The sequence below is a fragment of the Rhinolophus hipposideros genome, assembly GCF_964194185.1.
Source record: "Rhinolophus hipposideros genome assembly, chromosome: 2".
NCBI classification, from domain to species: domain Eukaryota; kingdom Metazoa; phylum Chordata; class Mammalia; order Chiroptera; family Rhinolophidae; genus Rhinolophus; species Rhinolophus hipposideros.
Window position 1 is genome coordinate 43,257,902 of NC_138048.1, and position 21,883 is coordinate 43,279,784.

At 38.0% G+C, this 21,883-nt stretch overlaps 1 protein-coding gene across 4 annotated transcripts in view; it reads right to left on the bottom strand.

Moving 5' to 3' along the window:
- The window catches only part of LSAMP (limbic system associated membrane protein), a 1,158,269-nt gene that overhangs the window by 201,384 nt on the left and 935,002 nt on the right, over positions 1-21,883 (bottom strand). For all 4 annotated transcript variants that reach the window (XM_081074508.1, XM_081074507.1, XM_081074509.1 and 1 more), the window contains one exon: positions 15,897-16,022. In XM_081074508.1, coding sequence (XP_080930634.1) covers positions 15,897-16,022 — 126 coding nt within the window. The remainder of the gene's footprint in view (positions 1-15,896; positions 16,023-21,883) is intronic.

A 21,883-nucleotide genomic window follows, 5' to 3' on the forward strand; every position in this document is an offset into this window, starting at 1 on the left:
GTTATGGGAAACACTAGCCTAGGGATAGTGGAGGTTATAGCTGTGTAGACAAAATGTTCAGGCAGGAAGAAAGCCCACACAGGTTGAGCCAGACTCGGCTTCTGTTTCTCATCTATGGACAAACGTTCTCCTTGCTAACCTTTTGCCCCAAACTCACGTTGGCTGCTTGCCTCTGAAGTATGTTGGCTATTTCTTTTTTTCACCTCAAATTTGGGTGTTTCATAAGCTTTGTCATTTGCAAAACCATTAGGGTTTAAATAGGACACCCGACAGATCTATTATAAGCAACGTTTGAAGGGATAAGATCCATCATTGTGTTCAAGCCCACTTAAGACACAGAAAAATTCCCCCTGGAGTTAAAGCATTGGGGTGAAGGAAAAATGAAAATCTATCATTGTTAGCTGCTTTTTTATTTTTTCCCATATAGGCACAGTCATTTGTGGATTGGTGCTTTGCACATAGACCACACCCTTTTCCATTAGAAATTCTAATGGAACAACAGTAACAGCCACTATCTTTATAAAGAGCTGACCATGTCAGGGACTGTGGGAAGTGCCCATGAACATTATCTCTTTAATTCCCACAACAATAATGAGAAAGTCATTTTGTAGGTCATTATGTGGCTGAAAAAAGTCATTTTGTCATAGTCATCGTTATCAAATCATACCTAAAACTCAAACCCAGGTTAGCCTACTTCCTAATTTTATCCTTTTAGCAACAATGCATATTTGCTTCATGTTTTTCTCTATAAAGACTTTTGTCTTTATAGGTAAACTCAGAGAATTGTGAAGTATATAAAAATCTCTTCTCAGATTACTCGATAATAAAAGCAAGATCTGATTACATTTTATTTGAATCTGGCAATACTTGGAACTTCTCAGTTTGCCTTTCAAAAGTTATTTGGTTTTTTTCCCACTCAAATCTCATTATTCTCAATTTTTTTTTCTCTGCAAAGCAGATTGTAGTGTGCTGAATAGTGGCCCCCAAAAAGATATGTCCAAGTTCTAACCCCTAGAACCAGTGAGTGTGACCTTATTTGGGAAAAGTATCTTTGTAGAGGTATTTAAGGATCTCAAGATGAGATCATCCTGGAGTTAGGGTGGAACCTCAATTCAATGCCCGGTACCCTTAAGGAAAGAGAGATATGAGACACCCAGATATGGAGACACAGGAAAAAAAGGCCATCTGAGGACATAGGCAGAGATTGGAGTTATGCAGCCACAAATCAAGGAAAGCCAGGAGACACCAGACTCTGAAAGAGGCAAGGAAGGGTCCTACCCTAGAATTTTCAGAGGGGGTATGGCCCTGCTGACACCTTGATTTTAGACTTCTGGCCCCTGGAACAGTGAGAACATAAATTTCTGTTGTTTTAAGCCACAGTGCTTGTGATCACTTGCTGTGGCAGCCCTAGAAAACTAATATATCAATGTATTTTGAGGGTGCAGATATCAAGAAAGTTAGACAAACATTACTAAAAAGAACTGTGTGATTTGTGACTATAACTGGGTCTCAAGAATGCAGCTTTGTACCTTAGTTTCTTACTGATACAAACTAAGAAATCATAACATATTGGAATATTTATTTTAAAAAACCTAGAAGGTCCAATAATAGCAAATTCATACAAAACAATAAAAACAAATGTATATATAAGCAAATGTATAGATGTACATATATGCATTTACATATATGTATAAGCTTTATATCGTTTGTATGTTTGATTGGCCAACAGGGAGATAATTTCATATAGAGACCCTATTAATATCTGGAAGATCTTGCTGTCCCTGTAAAGCAAGGGCTGCCCACTGGAAACGGTCTCAGGCCCATTAACTCATAAATGATTGCCTATAGCACTCCAAGCTTGGGTTGGTAACACATTTTGAAGATTCATGGAATCATTCACGGATGACTGGTCAGTAGCTCTTATAAAAATTAGCAATTGGAAATGCCAAATACCTTGGACAGGACAGGCATAAAGTAGGCATTCCATCATAAACAACACTAGTTGACACTAGTGAGATTATTAGTGATGTAGTTAATAGCAGTAATAGCAGTAAGAGTATTAGCCCACGGGGTGAGAAACGACCTGAACAGTAATTTTCATTGTTCAAGTCTCATGGAACTCTCTCATATAAGATAGAAGCCCCAAAGAAAGGGAACCCACTCCCTACCTTGATATTTTGATAGATACTGAGAATCTGTTTGAACCTACAAAGGTACCACCTGGGGCAGCTGAGATCAAAAATGGATTTTCTGGAACTGTAAAACAACTCTTAGGCTATCTCCAAAAGACTCTATTTAGGATCAGGTCAGAAGCAAGATGCCGGGCTTACAGGCTGGCCATGGCAGCCGCCCTTTATACCTCCTCCAATCACCAGTCACCCACCCTTACACAGCATGACAGAGTAAGATTATGGGTTACTGCTGCTGCCAGACACTTCCTTGGCAGAACCACAAGAAACAGACCCAAGTGGGCAAGAAATAGGCTTTTACATTCCTAAAGACTTAGCAACTTTGTATACTAACCTCAGCAGAGCCCCAGATGCACTCTGACACCCGGTAGCTAAGTCAGCCTGCTGTGGAGTCCTTAAAAGTCTCATACGTTCCTGGGGAATCATTTCCTCTAGCAACAAACACTAACAACTTTCAAGGGTAGGAATTACAACTATTCACACACATATAAAACAAATTTTCCTTTCGGCCTGCCCTGGGTGTGTTACAGGAATAATGGAGTGGGACACGCTGTGGGTCTCTTATTGGTTCTTGCATAATGGAGAAGACACCTGGGGTTTCCTCTATGGACAAGACACTCAGACTCAGGGAGGGGAGCAAGCAATAGAGTAATGATGCTGTTCCCATTTGGTCTCTGGACGATGGCTGCATATCCTGAGTTTAAAAGAGGATTTAACTACAGGATATATCCAATCCTAAAGAAATGTGAGAACAGAGCCATTGCAAGTCTGTGATCCAAGAACTCTTTCTTAAGAAAGACAGATGAGTTGGGAGTCTAGGGGGTCAGCATCATGAGATCAGATATTATGTGCTATGGACTGAATTGTGTCCCTCCAAAATTCATCGGTTCAAACCCCAACCCCTCCCTGTGGTGGTATTTGGAGATGGGCCTTTGGAAGGTAATTAGGTTTAGATGAGCTCCTGAGAATGGGTCCTCATGCTGGGACTAGTGCATGAGAGTTTGCTTGCCCCCCCCCTTTCTGTGTGCACCAGAGAGTTTGCTTGCTCCCCCTTTCTGTGTGCACACAAACAAGAGGTCTTATGAGCACATAGTGACAGACTGGCCTTCTACAAGCCAGGAAAAAGCTCTCCCCAGAACCCAACCATACTGTACCCTGATCATGGATTTCCAGCATTCAGTGTTGTGAGAAAGTAAACATCTGTTTGTAAGCCCAGTCAGTCTATGGTATTTTGATATGGCAGCCCAAGCTGACTAATACACTATAGTGACAGTTCTTTTTTAAAAAAATATGTGGGCTTATTTAATGATCATTAAATTTGTGGGCTTATAGAAGTCATTACAGCCATCATAGTTACTAGAATTAATTACATTGCTAGATAAAAAAAAAAAAAAAAAAGTCTACCGCTTCTTTCTTCAAGAAACAAGGGGAATCCACTTATTTTATCCCAGATGGCTCCTAAAGTAAGCTGTCCAAATTCCAGAGCTATCCAAAGAGTTGCCCACTTCTGTGTCCATACCAAGTGACACTAACCTACAGGCAGCCAGGTCCTCAATATCATGTGTTATATTTGGAATGACCTTTTTTTAAGGTGAAATTCTGGAATTTATAATTTGTTGTAATTTGAAGCAATTTTCCATGGCTTTATTTACTTATTTATTTCGGGGTAGTAGGGATTTTTAAAAATGCAAAACCTCTCTTTGATTGCCCTTTGAAGACTAACTTTCGGTAGCTATTTTCCTGTCTGCCTTTCAAATCCCTCATTCCCTGATCTGGATCTTTCTTTCCACAACCAGAATAGCATAAAGCCTCAGTGACCAGGCCAAAAAAAAAAGACTGATGTCATTCAAAGACTGACATTTCCGTTTTTATTACTAGAATACCTTAAAGAATTAGATCTGATTTGCATTGATATTTGCCCACTGTATTATTAAAGTTTTTTCTTTTTTTCTTTTTCTCTTCTCTTCACCAGATTTTCACACTTTAGTCAACAGCAGATAAATTTAACAATCATGTGACTTCACAACGCCTTTTGGGCTTTTGAATTGTTGACCAACTTGAGAAAAATACCGGATTTGATGCATAAAAAGGTAGGTGATGACACATGAAAGAAATGGCTAGGTACTTTTTGCAAGGGAGTCTGCTTCTCACATATATTTCTTAAGTGACATGGGGTAATTTTATTGATGTGCTTTCTGTCAGCAGTGCACCCCTTTGAGTGTCCTATTGAGGTTTCTCTGTTTTATTATAATTAATTGCAGAGTCAGTGTTATGGGAGACTTGAAGATGAATATGCCTAGAGAAGAATGAGGATTTCAGAAATGTGTGCACATTTTAAGTGATATGTTAGCCTCAAACATTATTAGACTATAGATGGAAAAAGACAAAGTGGGAATTTTTGTGCAGTTTTTACTTCGAAAGCTCTTCATCTAAAGTGACAGAAGGTCTAACCATAAAAATGTGATAGTGCATTCATATATCAAATAGTTTCTCTCTCTCTCTCTCTCTCTCTCTCTCTCTCTCTCTCTCTCTCTCTGTCTCTCTGTCCAGCTCATCACAAAATTTCCTATCGATTTCTTATTACACAGAAAGAATCTCAAGTGTTCCTATACTCTTGCTTGGTAAAAATGGCACACAATTCTGACTGTCTCAGAAAGACGTGTTTTCTTTACTGCAGGGGTTCTCTATGTTTGCTGTACATCAGAATCACCTAGAGGGCTTATTACACTAAAATCACTGGGCCTAAAGTTTCTGACTTACGTAGATCTGATGTGGGGCCTGATAATTTGCATTTGTAACAAGTTCTTAAGGGCTGCTGATGTTGCTGGTTTGGGGACCACCCTCTGAGAACGACTGCTTTAGACTGTTTAGACCAGGGTGTCCAAACTTTTTTCAATGTTTTTCACCAAGGGCCATATGCGGTAAAATACACAAACAGCTGGGCCACTCACTCGAGGTGAAGTACGTATTGCCTCACCTGGTTTATTTAAATAAACTAAATATATTTTTGGAATTTGCTGTGGGCCAATTAACAATGGATCATGGGCCGCAGTTGGCCTGCGGGCCGCAGTTTGGACACCCCTGGTCTAGAGGCTGGTTTATTACTTATGTTGGTCAAATGGAGTATTTCAGTCTTGCAGTTAGTCCTTTCTACTATCAAACCAAAGTGACTATTGTAATTTAAGCCTAATTTTGCATCACAGAATCTAAGATAATAGGAATGACAAACAGCACCAGAATAATGCCTTATCATTAATAAATCCTTTTCATATACTTTATCTCACGTGAGACAACACAGGAATTCTGGTAGGTGAGAAAGCATTGTATTCATATTTCACATAGAGAGCTTAAAGGTCTTAACCCAAAACACCAAAGACAATTAACGGTGGAGAGCAGACTCGAACACAGGCTTTCTGACTCAACATTCTGCGTTCTTTTTACCAACTCACTCTTTCTCTTAATCCCTTACACTTGTAGAGAGCTTTACACTTTTCAAACTACTTTCATATTCATTATCTTATTTGGTCCCTCAAAGCAACAGGATGAGGCAGGCAGGACACATATTATTGTCTACATTTTGCAAATAAAGCCATTATAAAAGATGATGAGAAAAGTGGCTACTGTCATTCAGAGAGTATTTCTTTACACACTAGGCTAAATTTTTCCTGCAATATTTAGCAGCAGCATCTGATGTAGTAGATAAAGCACCAGATGCTCTCCTTTCTAAGCGATAAATATTCAATGGCACAGTAATGTAACCCCATTCCACTCTATTTTGTTTTTTGTATTTTTGGTAGGAATGCATTTGGAGGGAAGGGAGGTAGGGATGAAGTTTAGGATTACTAGTTAGTAGGAAAGTGGGGGCAGTTGCTAAATTTCTACACTTCAAATAATCAGAAAAGCAGCTTTCGCTGCATACAAAGACACTTCACCTCTCGTCTCAGGCTTTTCAAAGTTCAAAATGCATACAAGCCACATGGAGATCTTGATAAAATGCAGATTCTGTTACAGTTGGTCTGGAGTCCAGTCCAATATTCTGCATTTCTATAAAGCTCCAAGGTGATGCCACGCCTGTCCATCATGATCCAACCTTGATAGGCAAAGATCAGTCCTATTTCTCAAAATCATGATTATTCTCTGAACCATCTCTATATCTCTAGGGTGGATCAGAGAAATTAAAATATATTAAAGAACAAACGATATTCGGTGAGTACTGTGTACATTGTGGAACTTAAGCTATGTGTTTCTCTGTGCTAGACTATTTATACATCTTCCAACCTACTTTGATCTCAAGATCCAGGAAGATGATTCAAATGTGGTCCAATGATATACAGCACAGGTATTACCTAAATGGTTGCTAGAAAGGCAGAAGTTCAGGCCTCATCCCAGACCCAGTGAATCAGAATTTGCATTTTTAACAAGATTCTCCAGATGATTTTCTAGCACAGCAAAGTTGGAGAATGACTCCTTTATAGCTTTTTGCCTTTCTGTATTTCATTCTGCTCACCCGGTTGGTCATCTCACTCACCGGGAGGCTATACTCCTACGGAATCCCAGAATTCACTAAAAGAGATGGTTTAAGAGTGGGGTGAGCCAGGGAATTTGTACTTTTTTTTACAAAAAACTTTTGCTTCTAGGTAATTCTGATGATCAGACAGATTTGGAAATCCAATTGGTTATCTAATATTAGAGATGACAATTAGGCCACAGGTGGCTACATCCAGAAGGGATTGTTCATAATGAATCACAGGCAGTGTTATACAACTTACGGCTCTGCAACGGAGGTTCCTTTTTCAGGTTGACTCAACCTGTGAACTGTTCTCTGCTATCCAAACTAGGGTGGGCCTAAATTTCTGGCACCGACCCCCCAACCCCCACTATAGCCCTAGTTCATTCAAGGGACAGTGCTGGAAGCTTTGTTGCCACACAGTTGAAAAAACAAACAAACAAAAACTTCCCCAGATACAGAAATCTGCAGTAAAAATTTCAGTGTCTTATCAAAAGAAAATATCATATGTATTTGAGATGCATATTAAATAGAGCAAAACTATAGTTACGAGGATTCTATTCTTAAAGTCTAAACTCTAAGCATGTTCTAACAGTCTGACATTTATTTAGAAGTAATTCACTTATTCATTCAATAAATATTTACTGAGTATTTACTCTGTGCTAGGCACTATAATGCAACTAGAGATATGTAGGTGCCTGTTTTCATGAAGAAAATAGTAAAAAAAAGGAAATGAATATTTAAGCAATTACTGAATGTGATAACTACTGAGAAGAATTTCTGATAATAAATGAATGCTAAAGAGAAGACTACCAGAGGAGCTGATACAGGAATGTGAATATTTCCGAGCATTCTCTGTAGTCTAGTGGATGACGTGAGTCAGATCGAAGTCAATCAGCACATCAGGGTAACACGGGGAGAAAAGGAATTGAACAGGCCCTAGACAGAGCTTTCTTGAAATTTCTAAAACCTGCCCAACAAGAAATTGATGAAACTATTAGTTGAATAGCTTTAGTTCTATCCTTCCATTATATCATTTGTAGTTTGCGTTCCATTCATTCATGCTTTAATTACTTATCAATGTGTATTTAGTTTATACTTCATGATATGAGTTATTTCCCAACAATATTATTTTTAATAAAGTCGTAATTAAATAACTCAATTGGTTGATTAATTGAGCACTTACAATATGCCAAGCAATGTGAGAATATACACATGAGTTAGACATAGTTTCTATGTTTTTACAAAGCTTTCCATCTAGAGATTGCACATGATTAAGATGCAATTGTATTAGTTCTATGATACGACTTTCTGGAGGAAGTATCATCTTGAAGGTCTTGCAAGAAGTTATACTGGCAAATTGATGACATCGAAAGTATAAGAAAAATCATGTTTCAAGAAGAAAACCAAGATGTGTGAGGGTCCAAAAGCAAGTGGATAATTACACTTGAAATATAGTGTAAATTATCTCCTGTATAAAGTTGAGTGGTTAGAGGTTTAGGCATAAGAAAAGAAGTCGAATAAAGGGCTTCAATGCCATGCTAAGTAGTTTGAACTTTATCCGAAAGGCATTGGGAATTGGGAAATTAAGCAGAAAAAATTAAACTGACCCTGTTTATATTTACTAATAGTATTTTTGTGGTTGGGGGAAATATCGAGTAGCAGGTGATCCAATTGAAAAACGAAATACAGGTGACAGAAAATTTTGGTTTACCTACATTGTGACAATTACAATGGGGACAAGGAAATGAAATATCTATTAAAGAGGTAGGATCAAAACAACGTGTCAAATAAACCACAGCTGATGAAAAGGAAGAGAAAAAACCCAGTCTCAGTCTCCTTGTGTAGACAATTTTTGTCTCCTACTCTGAGGATCTCTTGGAACCTGTCCTCTGCTCTGGTCCCTTTGTTTCCAACTGCCCTCAGTAAATGCCTTGATTCATGGGAGCTAGGACTGACCTCCTTACCGAGAACCTAAGTCAGACCTACTCTGACATCTCACGAGGGACCTTAGGATAGACCAAACCTGATATCCACAGTCAAGATCTCAAAGTTAATTGTAGCCTGTCCACAAGAATTACATAACCTGTCCTGACTTTCTCTTGTATAAGGGAACCGTTATCAAATACATTGGGAGTCCTACGTAGTGGTTTATTTGGCTCCCAAGTAAATCTTACCTTAATGAATTGTATTGTGGTAATAGCTACCCATTTCAACAATTCCACAGTCACTTTGATCTTTTTAATATGCCTCTCCAAAAAACTATAACTTACTGTTTTCTTTTCGTTTTGTTTTTATTGTGTAGCCCCTCTGTTACTGTTCAATGGCTCACTTCTGAACACTGCAGGTCATTTTTTGGTATCATGCAAACATTGCCTGAAACACCAATTTTGTAAATAATAATAATAATGTGTTGTAATTTGCAACTTATAGGTTCTACATAGCTACAGTTAATAAAGGACTTGCTGTTACATAGCCAGACTCTCGGAAAACTGTCCCCTAAGAAAAGCATGGACATATAAATGAGCTATACAAGAAAATCTCTCCCTAACAAAACATTGTTGTCATGACTTTTTGAAAAAGGAACAACTCAGGTGGGTAGATTGAGATGTGATGCAATATAAAATATAAAATAGTAAAACAGGTCTCGATAAGAACATTTTTTAAATCTTCCTGGTTGTTGTGTTGGAATGGAGGATAGACGGGCTAGAGATGACACTGAGGTTGCTTTCAATCAAATTATCACTCTCCCCCAAAATTATCATTATAAGAAGCTGCTGAATGGATAAATATAATTAAAATAAATACTAAAACCAAAATATCAATAATTGCTAACACTAATCAGACTTACATGTTCTCTTTTTAAGTCTCATGATAACCTTTGACAAAGATTCTATGCTTAGACCTATTTTAAATATGAGAAAACACAAACTATTTGGAATAATGGCAAAGAAATATTGAAATGGTGAGATGCTGAGCGATGTGGTCTCCTCTGTTCTACTAGGTCATATGAAAAGTCTGTGGTTAAGCTATTCCCTCTTCTCTACCCAAGCCTCCAAAATGTACTGGAGTACTCACGTCCAAGCTAGTCCCCCAAGGACTCATCTAGGGTGGTTCCTTTCTCTTCAGAAAAAGGATTCTGAGGAATCTGATGATAGATGTGGGTAAGGTAAGAGTGAGGTGGTGAGGTGGTGCCAGGACACTTGTCCCACACTCGTCAGAATAGCTATCACATCTGGTGGTAGAGAGCCTCCCATGGCTTCAACGTCGACAGTGTCAGTTTATTGTGGGTCTGTCCAGGATATTTAAGGTCTGGATGCCAATAATCACGTGGTTAGAGTTTGTAGTCTTCATTTTCTAAGTTACTAATTTGTTTAAATGATAAGGTTACTGAAATAAGAGTTTATGTTTACTTGACTAGGGTATTGTGAAATCATCTGTATGGGAAAATAATATGCTTCTGACATAAATTTAATATATTCATACACAAATAACTGTCTATATGCCTGCTATACCGGGAAAGTATATACGCTGGTACATACTACATGATATATTTAAAACCAATATACAAGTAAGGTACTGAAAATACAGATAGCAAGATTTTTATTGACCTATTTTCTGCTCTTTGAAAGAAAAAAACAGGAATATCAAAAAGAAAAAAAAATGTGTGCTTTACAATGATGTAAACATTTTAAAAAGCAGCATAACTAAACACCAACATCTGTATGGTTTGCCATACGGATGCTCCCCTGGACTCTTAAATGCATAATTACATATGCTCTTTCTCTGCCTGGGGTACACTTCCCTCCTCTAATTTCTTCACCAGTTTCTGTTCCTCCTTGAGGTCTCAGCATATGCTCCCCTTAGGGGAGATTTGCTGGCCTGGCAGATCGGGCTATCTCGGCCTGTTTTATGGTCTTATTGAAGGCTATGATTTTCCTTTATCCTGCATAAATCTTATTAAGTGGTTATTCATTCAATTATTAGTATAATGCTCTGCTTTCTTGAATTATAAGCTCTGTGTGTGCAGGGACCATGTCTGTCTTGCTCTTCATTTTGTCCTTTCACAGAGTGAGCATTCTATAAATATTTTTCGCCGAAAGACCAAATTGTGAGATGGAGATCAAAATTAATCTGAATATAATTCTGTATTGGTAGATGGCATATTATTAAAACGATACACAAGTAAGACAATGAATAGAAAACGTAGCAAGGTTTTTCTTTATTTTTCTGCTCTTCGTAAAATAAAAATGAAAGAAATAAATGAAAGCAATCAACAGAACAGGTTCAACCATTATTCTCATTTAAATTGTCACTACATGGTCAAGAGCCTTTACCTGCAAAGTGTACAGGTTTGATTCTTCCCCATCCATACACTACCAAGATTGACTCACAGAAGCTTCTGGAAGGTCCATACAAGAAAATCTCAGAGAAAGAATTCACTGACACTTTAACTGTAGATAGCATACGCTCTGTGCGAAATCATGGTAATTCTAACATGCTAACTAAAAAGAGCAGATGATAATTACTTGAAACATGTACTTCTGGAATTCAACTTAAATAAATGAGTTTATTTTACTATTTCTCCCAAACTAATAAGGGTATAGTCTAGGCTGGACATACTAATAATTGGGTGAGTTATAAAACCAGAGGACAGATGTGGTTATAGCATTAATGGAGTTTAAGAGTACCATCAGCAAGGGTTAAAACTTGGAAATAAATTAAAGGGGAATATCCCACCAAGCGGTCAAAACTCAACATCCAATGAAAAATAGCATTTCAGACTCTCCAGAGTCCTATTACCTCCTCCCAGCACGTTTTCCCACCCACCCCATCAAAATATTTCATAAGTAAGATTTCTATACTCTGTGTTGCTGTCCAATCTGGCTTCTGGCTTAGACAAAAAAGTTGTATTTTTAACTTTTTAAGCCGTTCTCAGGCCAAGGGGTTAAATCATCTTTTTTTTTTTTCAGGTATAGAAAGCAACTCAGGTTGTAAAAAGCTGTGTAGAAATGAAATGCACAGAAATTCTGTAACCCTGAGCAATCTTGACACTATATGAGCTATACTTGAGAAAGGGACTTCCTCTGGAATGTGAGAAGAAAAGATTTAGAAACAAAGTTAAATGAAGATGGGAGCAGCATTGCACACAGAAGGGAGATCAAACACTCCATAGAAAATACATGCTACGGTGCAATTGCCCTCTGGGAGTTACAGGATTATGAAAGTCTAACTTAATTAAGGGAGAAAATAGGTCACATTTAACAACCACATACGTGACACATCATTTTGACTATACAGAATAACTGAAAAAGAGAGAAAAGTTAAAAAATCAGTAATATAAGAAAGGCAACAATAAATGCATCAATCTCTTCTCCTCCATCTAAGTCAGGTATGTGTTTTGATTTTGTATACATGAAAGATTCACCATTCTTTTAATGTCCATCTTTAAAAACACTTGCAGTATACTTGAAAAAGAAATTTCAGATGTCAAAAGAAAGAAAAACAGAATGGCCCAACCTAAAATTAAAAAAAAAAAAAGAACTGAATTAAGGGGTAATAAATATTCTTCTCCTCATAAAAATATACCTTGTGCCCTCTTTCCTTCTCCCCCACCTGTCATCAAATGACAGGTAATCAAGTACTTGTGAACCCTGCATGGAATCTTCCCTTTTCAGGACTCGATGCCCCTGTGGGGTCCAGCTAATTACAGGTACATCTCCTCTGTAAGGCAGTCACACTCTGCACTGAAGACACAATTAATAATTGAACAAAGCTAGCTGGAATATTTTGCTCACTCGACCACGGGCTGCAGGTAGCTTTGCTGTCAGAGAGGGAGCACAGCCTCTTCTCTGGGTAGCTCTAAGAAAGACTTTTCTATTATAGACTGAATAGGCTCAAACCCATCTTCAGATTTTGAAAAGAAGGAAAATAATCCATGAAAACCAAAACTAAAAAAGAATAAAAATCCTAGTTTCATTTATAGAACCGTAGAGGCAAATTCTCTCTCTTGTCACCAGGAATATGATTATGATCAGATAGGTGGTTATTTATTAATAGGTCAGATGTGAAAGAGATGACAGAGTGTGCTTGGGAATTAATACCTGTGGCAAGGGAGAACTGGAATGTGTCCTTGAGTCTGTGAATGCAGCAGGGAACTGGGTTTGTATGTGGCAGAATAGAATTTGGCCCACAGAGAGGGACTAAAAAAAGGATTATAGAAGAATAAAGTTCTTTCCCTTTAGATGTCCTTAGAAACTTAATGGAAAATACCCCCAAAGCCCCATGGGGTCAAAGGTGAGGGCAGAAAATCCTTGTCATGTGCTCCAAGCTACAGTCCTGCACAGGGGTCTGTAAACTATGCTACAAAGGGCAAGAGAGAAAATATTTTAGGCTTTGGGATCTAAGACATTTTTGTTGCAACTACTCAGCTCTGTTTTAGAACAAGAGCAGCCAGAGAATATGTCAATGAGTGAGCATAGCTGTGTTTCAATAAAACTTTATTTATGGGCATTGAAATTTGAATGTCATATATTTTTTGCATGTAAAAAAGTGGAGTTCTTCTTTCGATTTTTTTTCCAATCCCTTAAAGACAATTCTTACCTTGCAAGCAGTACAAAAGTGGGGCAGGCTGGATTTGGCCCCGGGACTACAGTTTGCTGACCCCTGGCCTGCCTATTGGGAATCCCTGTGAAGACACTTATTTTTCTAGTTGATTGTGAAGTCTCTAGCATTCTGTAAGTTCTGTCTTTACTGTGGATGATCTGGCTTGCCCTCTGGTCTTTTGTTGATTTGAAACATTGTGGATAGCCAGGTTATTCAGTGTTCAAATCACATGTTCATTATCATTTAAAAAGTTTATTAGAGTTAGCCATGAAGAGCTAAACTTCTAGGTCAAGTTTGGAAAGGCCTCAAACTCTGGTTCCATCTCATTATTTTTCTGAACTCAAGGGATATCTATATCACCTATATCTATCTATCTATCTATCTATCTATCTATCTATCTATCTATCTATCTTTGGGTTCAGGCCGCCAATAGCATTTTTTTTCCCCTGAAAAAAACAAAAATCAAAGACTATTTAGTAGGCCACAGGGCAGCAAAAGAAATAAAATCTTTTTATCAATGTGGTTCATTCCTTGTTTATAACTTGAATATAATCTATCCTCCTTCATTCTTCTCTTGCACCACAAAAAATTAAGAGATTATAAATAATATATTGATGTAGACATTTAGATTAATTGAAGATAAGAATATGAAAATAATGGTAAGAAAACAAGAAGAAAGCAAGAGTATGGTCTGTATATGAATTTTATGCCCTAAAATCTTTCAGTTTGTTTAGAATCCATTTTGTTAACGTGTAATTTATATATGATTTCCTATATTCTTTTACAGATGGGCCATAAATTTGGCTCTAAGTTTGGTAACAATCAATAAAATGAAGGACTCATGATCATTTATAAAAATTCACTGGGTTCATTTATAAAAAAAACAAACCATTGCTTAGAAAAAGGAGAGCAGTATTGAAAACAAAGAGGGATTACTTCAAAGGGTCCTTGAAAAGGAAACTATGTAATAAGATTAACAATCTCTCAAAACAACATTACAGTAAATGCAATGATTTCAGAGGATATCTTTTGTAACATCTTTAAATGCCGGCCAATAGCTTTTATACTAAATTGTCATTCAGTAAAAACAATTCTACCTGGAACAGGGTTAGGTGGTGTGGGATTGAGGGATAATATAATTCCATCCAAGTAGAATGTTCTCTGGAGGTTTAGTTTAATCCAGGAGAAAGGTGTATGATATCCAGAGGTTCATACTCAGATTATACTCCCTATGTATTTTTTTCCATGTGAGGTATACAATGGGTCTGAGAGGAAATGAGTTTGAGATTGATCTCCCAAATAAGTAACTCATTTATTATTGTTATATATTATAAATAAATGACAAGTTGCATACATGAACAACAAGGATGGGTACTGAGTAACATTTTCTTAAGAAAGTAGAATCCTTTAATTAGAATAGCTGCCTAAATAAGAGACGGTTCCATAGGTTGGTCCAAGCTTTACCTGATAAGTTAATTTGAGGGCTAACATGAAATGGAGGCCCATATTTTCACACCACAAAATACAGAGTTTTTGAAAAGATGCTATGACTAAACACGACCCTGGTTTTTTAGAAGTATCTCAGGATAGCGTCCATTGTATGTCTAGTTTGCACGCACGACAACTTTTCATGGTGGTCATTCCAAAATGAAAATGTTGTAATTTAAATTCTCTAGATACCTATATAAAGAAACTTTAAGAGAATATCAGATATAAATCAGTTAAAAGTTGGGGGCTAGCTACAAAAATAAATGACAGTTTATAAGAATAATTGATCAGCAGCTCCTCCTACCATGAAAAATTAAATAGCAGGAGACATATTCTACAAAGATTGTGCCATTTGCAAAGGCATGGCTTTGCATATCAGAAAATATAATTTGTAGAGGAGTATGCATGTAGTTAATCCTTCATAATTTGGTAAAATATTTAAGTGGAAAAAAGCAGCAGGGTCTGAGAACCCAGTTATGGTGAGAGGGGCAAGAAAGGGGAGGGGAGACATTCTTGGGAAATAATTTTCTGAGCCTTCGGGAATTATTCGCATTAATATAGGTGGGGATCCTTAATGAACTGATGTAGCTTAGCCCATGCCTGCTGCCCCTCCACTAAGCCAGATGCCAAGGACAGGGCATCAGAAGTCGCAAACAGCTTTGTATTATTCCTGAAAGATTTGTTCCCACGGTCTGCATATTAGGGAACGATAGTTAAAAAGCAAAGCAAAACAAAAACCACGCAAAGAACTATGTAAACGTAATCCATACAAAATACTGCCCCCAGACACTCAAGCACAAAACTGGCAGACATTTTGGACATACATTAAGTCGTTGACGGCATAGAATGCTTCTAGATTTGTTACTTTGGGGAGTGTTCTATTAAAAATGAAATAAAAAAATATATGTTTGTACGATGGTTATAGACGTCATAAGGATGAGTACATTACCAAAGACCAGGGAGGGCCCTGAATCACTTTTATGTCACAACTCTTTTAGTGTTTTAAATACAAGAGAGATGCTAGCTTTTTAGAACCAAACGGATCTCAGAAGCATGTGGCTATCCCAGGTAGTGCGTGGCATGTTCGAGACGGGAGGACTGCTTACCAGTTGGTGTCAGGTGTCTCCAGGTGATGACAGGTTCAGGACGGCCATTGGCCATGCAGACCAGGGTCACGTTGCTGCCCTCATTCACAGTGACATCCGAGGAGATGTTGGAGATCTTTGGTGGGACTGCGGAGACAGAAGGAAATGGAATGTGTAACCAGGTCACTAAAAGCATGTTGGCAGCACTGTCCCATGCACCTGGAAGTGGCCAATTTGAGCTTAGTGCTTTTAGGACTTAAAACATCTGAATTTTTGGGGTGAGAAGCCAGGGTGCTTTCGAACTCCTTAGAGACTCGGCAGAGAAAAAGCATGAGTCTTACTGTAAGGTGAGGATCTTCCCACTACAGCCAAGTGGGGTTGGAAGTACGCAGAGTAATATAATGAAAATTTCTTAGCTCTTTTCTGGTCAGAATGGACCCATTTGGATATCAGAGAGCATGTCCATTTATACATATTAAAAATAAACTTTTCCTATAAGTGTTACCTACATTTATTTTCTTATGTATATAAAATAAATATCGTTTAATCTTCCCTTCAAATGTCAGTAAAAAACAAAAAACAAAAACAAAAACAAAACAGTGTTATTTAGTATAAGATTGCATGCATGATCGTATTATCAAGATGGAGTGAAATGTGTTACTTATAATGTAGCCACCCGAGGAAGTATTGGTTAATAACTACAAGGGAAAGCCTCTAAATATCACCTTTGTGTGTGACAGGCCAGATAATGTACCTTGGAGCTTAAACATTGAATTAATAAGGCTTATGTCACAGACAGGTAGACATTACAAAAATACTACTATTACTCCTAATACATCACTACTACTGCTAAAAATTTAATAACAGCTAACTTTAATTAAGCATTTAGCACACGTAAGACCCTACATAGAGTTTTACAAATATTGTCTCAATAACTTCTTTATAAGAAGGAAATAATATCCTATGAGGATTTTTATTTATGGGTGGGAAACTGAGGCCCAGAGGGGGCTCAGTGAGCAGCAAAACCTAGATTTGAATCTAGGCAGACTCCAGGGCCCACACTCTTAAGCGCTACTTAAATGAAACTTCATCTTCACAATCCAGGCTACCAGATGGCCCAAAATGACGAAAATTACTTTTTGGTGATGTGAGAAATGAGTCCCCAAGGGCTAGCTGTGCTGCCATCTGACTTCCTTCATTAGGTGTTCAGGACGGCAGCATTAGGTCTCCTATTGGTAGGCTTAAGCGGAAAGTGAATTACTCATAAATTTCATCACAGAGCATATGCACTGATTACAAATAGCAGAGTTTATGGTTTGACTGTGATTTTCCTTTTCTTACTGTTGGTTGCTTATGCCGTCCCTGAGAAAGTATGTGTTGGGGAGAGGGAGGTGGGTAAGAGAGCATGAAGGAGTTCAATAGTAAAGGAATTGTGTTTTATCTCACTCTTCCTCCCCATTAGGAACTGTGCAGTAACAAAAACAAAAACCAAAAAAACCACAACAGGAACATACTCTGCTTATAGAAGCAGAGGTCTGACCACCATATAATCCCTGTGAGGAGACACTAAGCAACTGACCAGGTCAGAGTGTCACAAGGAGGAAGTGGGAAGAGAATTGTCATGATCTTAACACTCCTCTCACAATGACATCTTATATGGCCTCTGGGTAGAAACCAGTGATTCCACATCAAACCCAATGTAGAAACAGAATGTAGTTGATTCTTATTACCGTATCGATTAATGTCTATTTATAGATTTTCTGTTTCCCCTTTTATCTATTGGGGTTAAGGGTTGTTTCCTTATATTCACACATTGACTTGCAATGTATTCTTCCAGACTTTTACAATGAGGACCCGAAAGGTTATACCCATTTTATAGAGAAGAACATGAGGCCTGGAGAGGAATAATGACTTGTCAAGAGTCATCCCAACAAGAACTACAGCTGAGCTTAGAACTCAGAGTTCCTGAGTGGGTCCAGTTGTTCTGTTTAATACTCGCACTTTCTTTTTTCTTTTTTTTAAATTAAAGTTTAAGGTATACAATTCTGTAATACATCATGTATATATCACAGGTTCTAATTCCCCGCTGAGTAAGCCACTGTTCTGAACATATCCAAAAAACTCTAATAAGATATAAATCTATGAAAATTTAGTCATCGTAGGTGCCTTCATCAACAATCTAAAATCTGAAACGGGAAGCTATGTAGTAATTAAAAGAGCTGACATTACTCAAGTGTAGTTAATTCTGACTTGCAAGAGGATGCAGCATAGAGAGAATACAGATATGTTCTCATTAAAAAAAAAAAAAAGAGTGGGGTGGAGAAGACTCCATATCCGCAATATAAAAACACGCACATTTCCAACACAGAAAAAAAAAAATCTCCAGTGGTCAAGATCCCAGAGAGTTAATGCCTATGATAAAATTTACTCATATTACTTCTCTTTTATAAGAGGAATATACTCAGGGCTTTGATTTTACATGACACGTAAGTTGAGTCACTTGCTCAGTGGTACATAGACAGGTAGTAATCGAATTGGGAATAAAATGTAGCATAATTGACGGCAGGGCTATATTTTGACCACCAAACCATATTTGTTTCTTCTAATTAAGGACAATATACTCAGGTCCTGGATCTCAGATACTGAAGATACAAAAAGTGTTTATTATTGAACAATTAGAAACGTAATCATGTTGACAGTTGACATTGTATTACACCTTCCTCTAGGTCACTACCAAGGGGTTTCACTTCTTTATTTATCTTCCTACTTTATTGTACTTTGTATCCGCTCCTTCCCATAAATATTTATATATGATGTACTGCTTTTCCTCTAGACAAAACAAATGCTTCCACAAATCCCATGTTGCCCTCCTATTAACTTTCAACCTCTTCAAATTTCTTGGTTTTTTTTTTGGGGGGGGGAGGGGAACAGGACTTTATTGGGGAACAGTGTGTACTTTCTAGGACTTTGTTCCAAGTCAAGTTATTGTCCTTTCAATCTTAGTTGCGGAGGGCGCAGCTCAGCTTCAGGTCCAGTTGCCGTTGGTAGTTGCAGGGGGCAGAGCCCACCATCCCTTACGGGAGTTGAACCAGCAACCCTGTGGTTGAGAGGACACGCTCCAACCAACTGAGCCATCCGGGAGCTCAGTGGCAGCTCAGTTCAAGGTGCCGTGTTCAATCTTAGCTGCAGTGGGCACTGCCCACCATCCCTTGCGGGACTCGAGGAATTGAACTGGCAACCTTGTGGTTGAGAGCCCACTGGCCCATGTGGGACTCGAACTGGTAGCCTTTGGAGTTAGGAGCATGGAGCTCTAACCGCCTGAGCCACTGGGCCGGCCTCTCTCCAAATTTCTTAAGAAAATTGTTCTACATCACGTCTTCATCTCCCATTCACTCTTTAACCTTCAGTGCAAATGAGGATTAATGAGGATTCCCTCATTAATCTCCAAAGAAACTGCTGTCAGGAAGTTTGCGCACCAATTTGTTTGAACCATATTGTTTTTAGGTCCAACGAACAGTATTTGTTATTATCCTATTTTTCTCTGAAGTTTTGACTTCGTTGATCATAACCTCTTTCTTCTTTTCTTAGTTTCTAAGTCACCACATTCAATTGCTTTTCCCCTTAACCCTCTGGCCAGCTTTCCTACTTTAACTTTTGGGCTTATCTATTTAAATATCCATATTCCTAAGGGTTTGATCACTGTCTTCCTTCTTCATATCATTCACTGCCAGTGATCTCATTTACTCTGTAGCTTCAGAAGCTAAGGCTGTGTTATTGATGACTCCCGAATCAGTACCGTATTTCCCCCCAAATAAGACCTAACCGTAAAATAATCCCTAGCATGATTTTTCAGGACGACATCCCCTGAACATAAGACCTAGTGCATCTTTGGAGCAAACCTTGATATAACACCCGGTCTTATTTTCGGGGAAACACGGTATCTGCAGTCTAGATTTTTCTCATGACCTTTACACCTACATTTCCAATGCACTTGTCTACATCTCCACCAAATGCCTCACGGCTACCCAAGATTCAACAGACTCAGAACTGAGGTCATTATCTTCCTTCCCACAGAACACAGGTCATCTCGTGTTCACTATCTCAGTAAATGGTGTCATCATGCAAACAGTTGCTCAAGCCAAAAAAGAAGCTTATCTTCCTTGAATGCTCTCTCTTTTACTACCCTATCTGGATCCCCAAGTTCAGCGGCTTACGAATCTTCAGATTCATTCATTACTCTCAATTCCTATTCCCACTAGTCTTTTCCAGCAATCAACATTTTCTTTTTCTTTTTTTTTTTGGCCTGAATTTTTGCAAGAGCATTACAACTAGTTTCTTTGCCTCTAGCCTTATTCTCCTCAAGCTCATTGTCATTCATGTACCACACAGATTTTTTTTTTATCCTAAACAGCGAATGTGAGTATAGTATCCCCTGATTAATCTCATTGCCCTCAAGATAAAATCCAAATTTCTTAATATGGCTTAATAGGTCATTCATGTTTGGCCCCTGCTTCTCTCATCAGCTTTTTACATTGCCCCATCCAATCAGATCAAACAACTTTAGGTTCCTGGAATACACTATCCCTGTTTATTCCCAGGCATTTAACATTCCCCCTCAACCCCCGCCCCATAGAATACTCTTGTTTCAGCTCTTCAATTGGTTAGTCCCTTTCCTCTTTCAGTTTTCAGCTTCTCAGCTTATTTTCTAATTTTTTCAGGAAGACTGTCCAGTCATTTTCCACCCCCAGCTCCACTCCCGCCTGACTCCATGTTGGGTGAAGTGCCCCTCTCGTGTTCTCACACTGTGACCCCTGTTTGTCTCCCATAGTACTGAATCTTAAATGCGGGGTTACATACTAGTGCTGTCACTAAACTAAAAGAGGCAGGTAGGAGGGCCTTTGTTTCCTGGACCACTGAATCATACTGGGCATGGTATTTGGAACATGGCAGGTACTCACAGAGTGCTTGAAAAAAAAGAAATTAATAAAATCCGCCGCCGCCCCCACCCCTGCTCAACTCCTTTTTGAGCTCAAGGAAGTCATCTCATTGAATTTTTGTCAGAAACGAGTAAGTTTTTATTCTGAAGCAATAAAACACAGCTTTTATCAATATTTCCTTAGCTACCCCTCTAGTCATCTATTTCACTATCAATTTCTTTGACTCTTAATGAAAAAAATTAACCATGGGGCAGAGAAATGTTTGTATATTTTAGGAACATAGGAAGTGAGATAAAACTTGGTGTCTAACTTCCTCAGTTATAGATTTTTCAAGGTTTCAACTTCTTTTTTTCTTTTCTATGAGGAGCCATATACACATACACATACAGAGGGCGCCTATATATATATATATATATATATATATATATATATATATATATACATATATATATATACATATATATACACACACATACATACACATACATATATACATATATGTATATATGTATACACATTTTAAGAAAGGAAAAGACTGTATTTAAATTGTAATACTCAATATATACCGAAAACAAAAGATGAATACAAGTCACCTTTGACTTCTGCAATTACAAGAGGTGCTCAAAGTGGTTACCATTAGAGTAATTTTAATACAGTTTTTCCCTTTCTTAAAATGTGTATGCATTTTTTGGCACCCTCTGTGTGTGTGTGTGTGTGTGTATAACTTTATATATATATATATAAAGTTATACATATATAGTTTTATATATATAGTTATATGTATGTATGTGTGTATATATATGTGTGTATATATATATATATGTATATATATATGTATAAAGTTATATATATATATGTCATGCAGGGTGTCATGCAGGGTTTCTGGTCCCGCTCCCCATATAAGAACGCAGGACATGGTGAGGCCAAGAAGGAACACCCACGGAGCCATAGATAGGGGAGTCATACCACTATATTCTCGTTGGTGGCTGGGTTGGAGAGACAGGAAGCAGGAGCCATGATCTGCAATCTGCCGTCCGCTTCTCTCTGCCAACCAACCTCACTTGTTAGCTG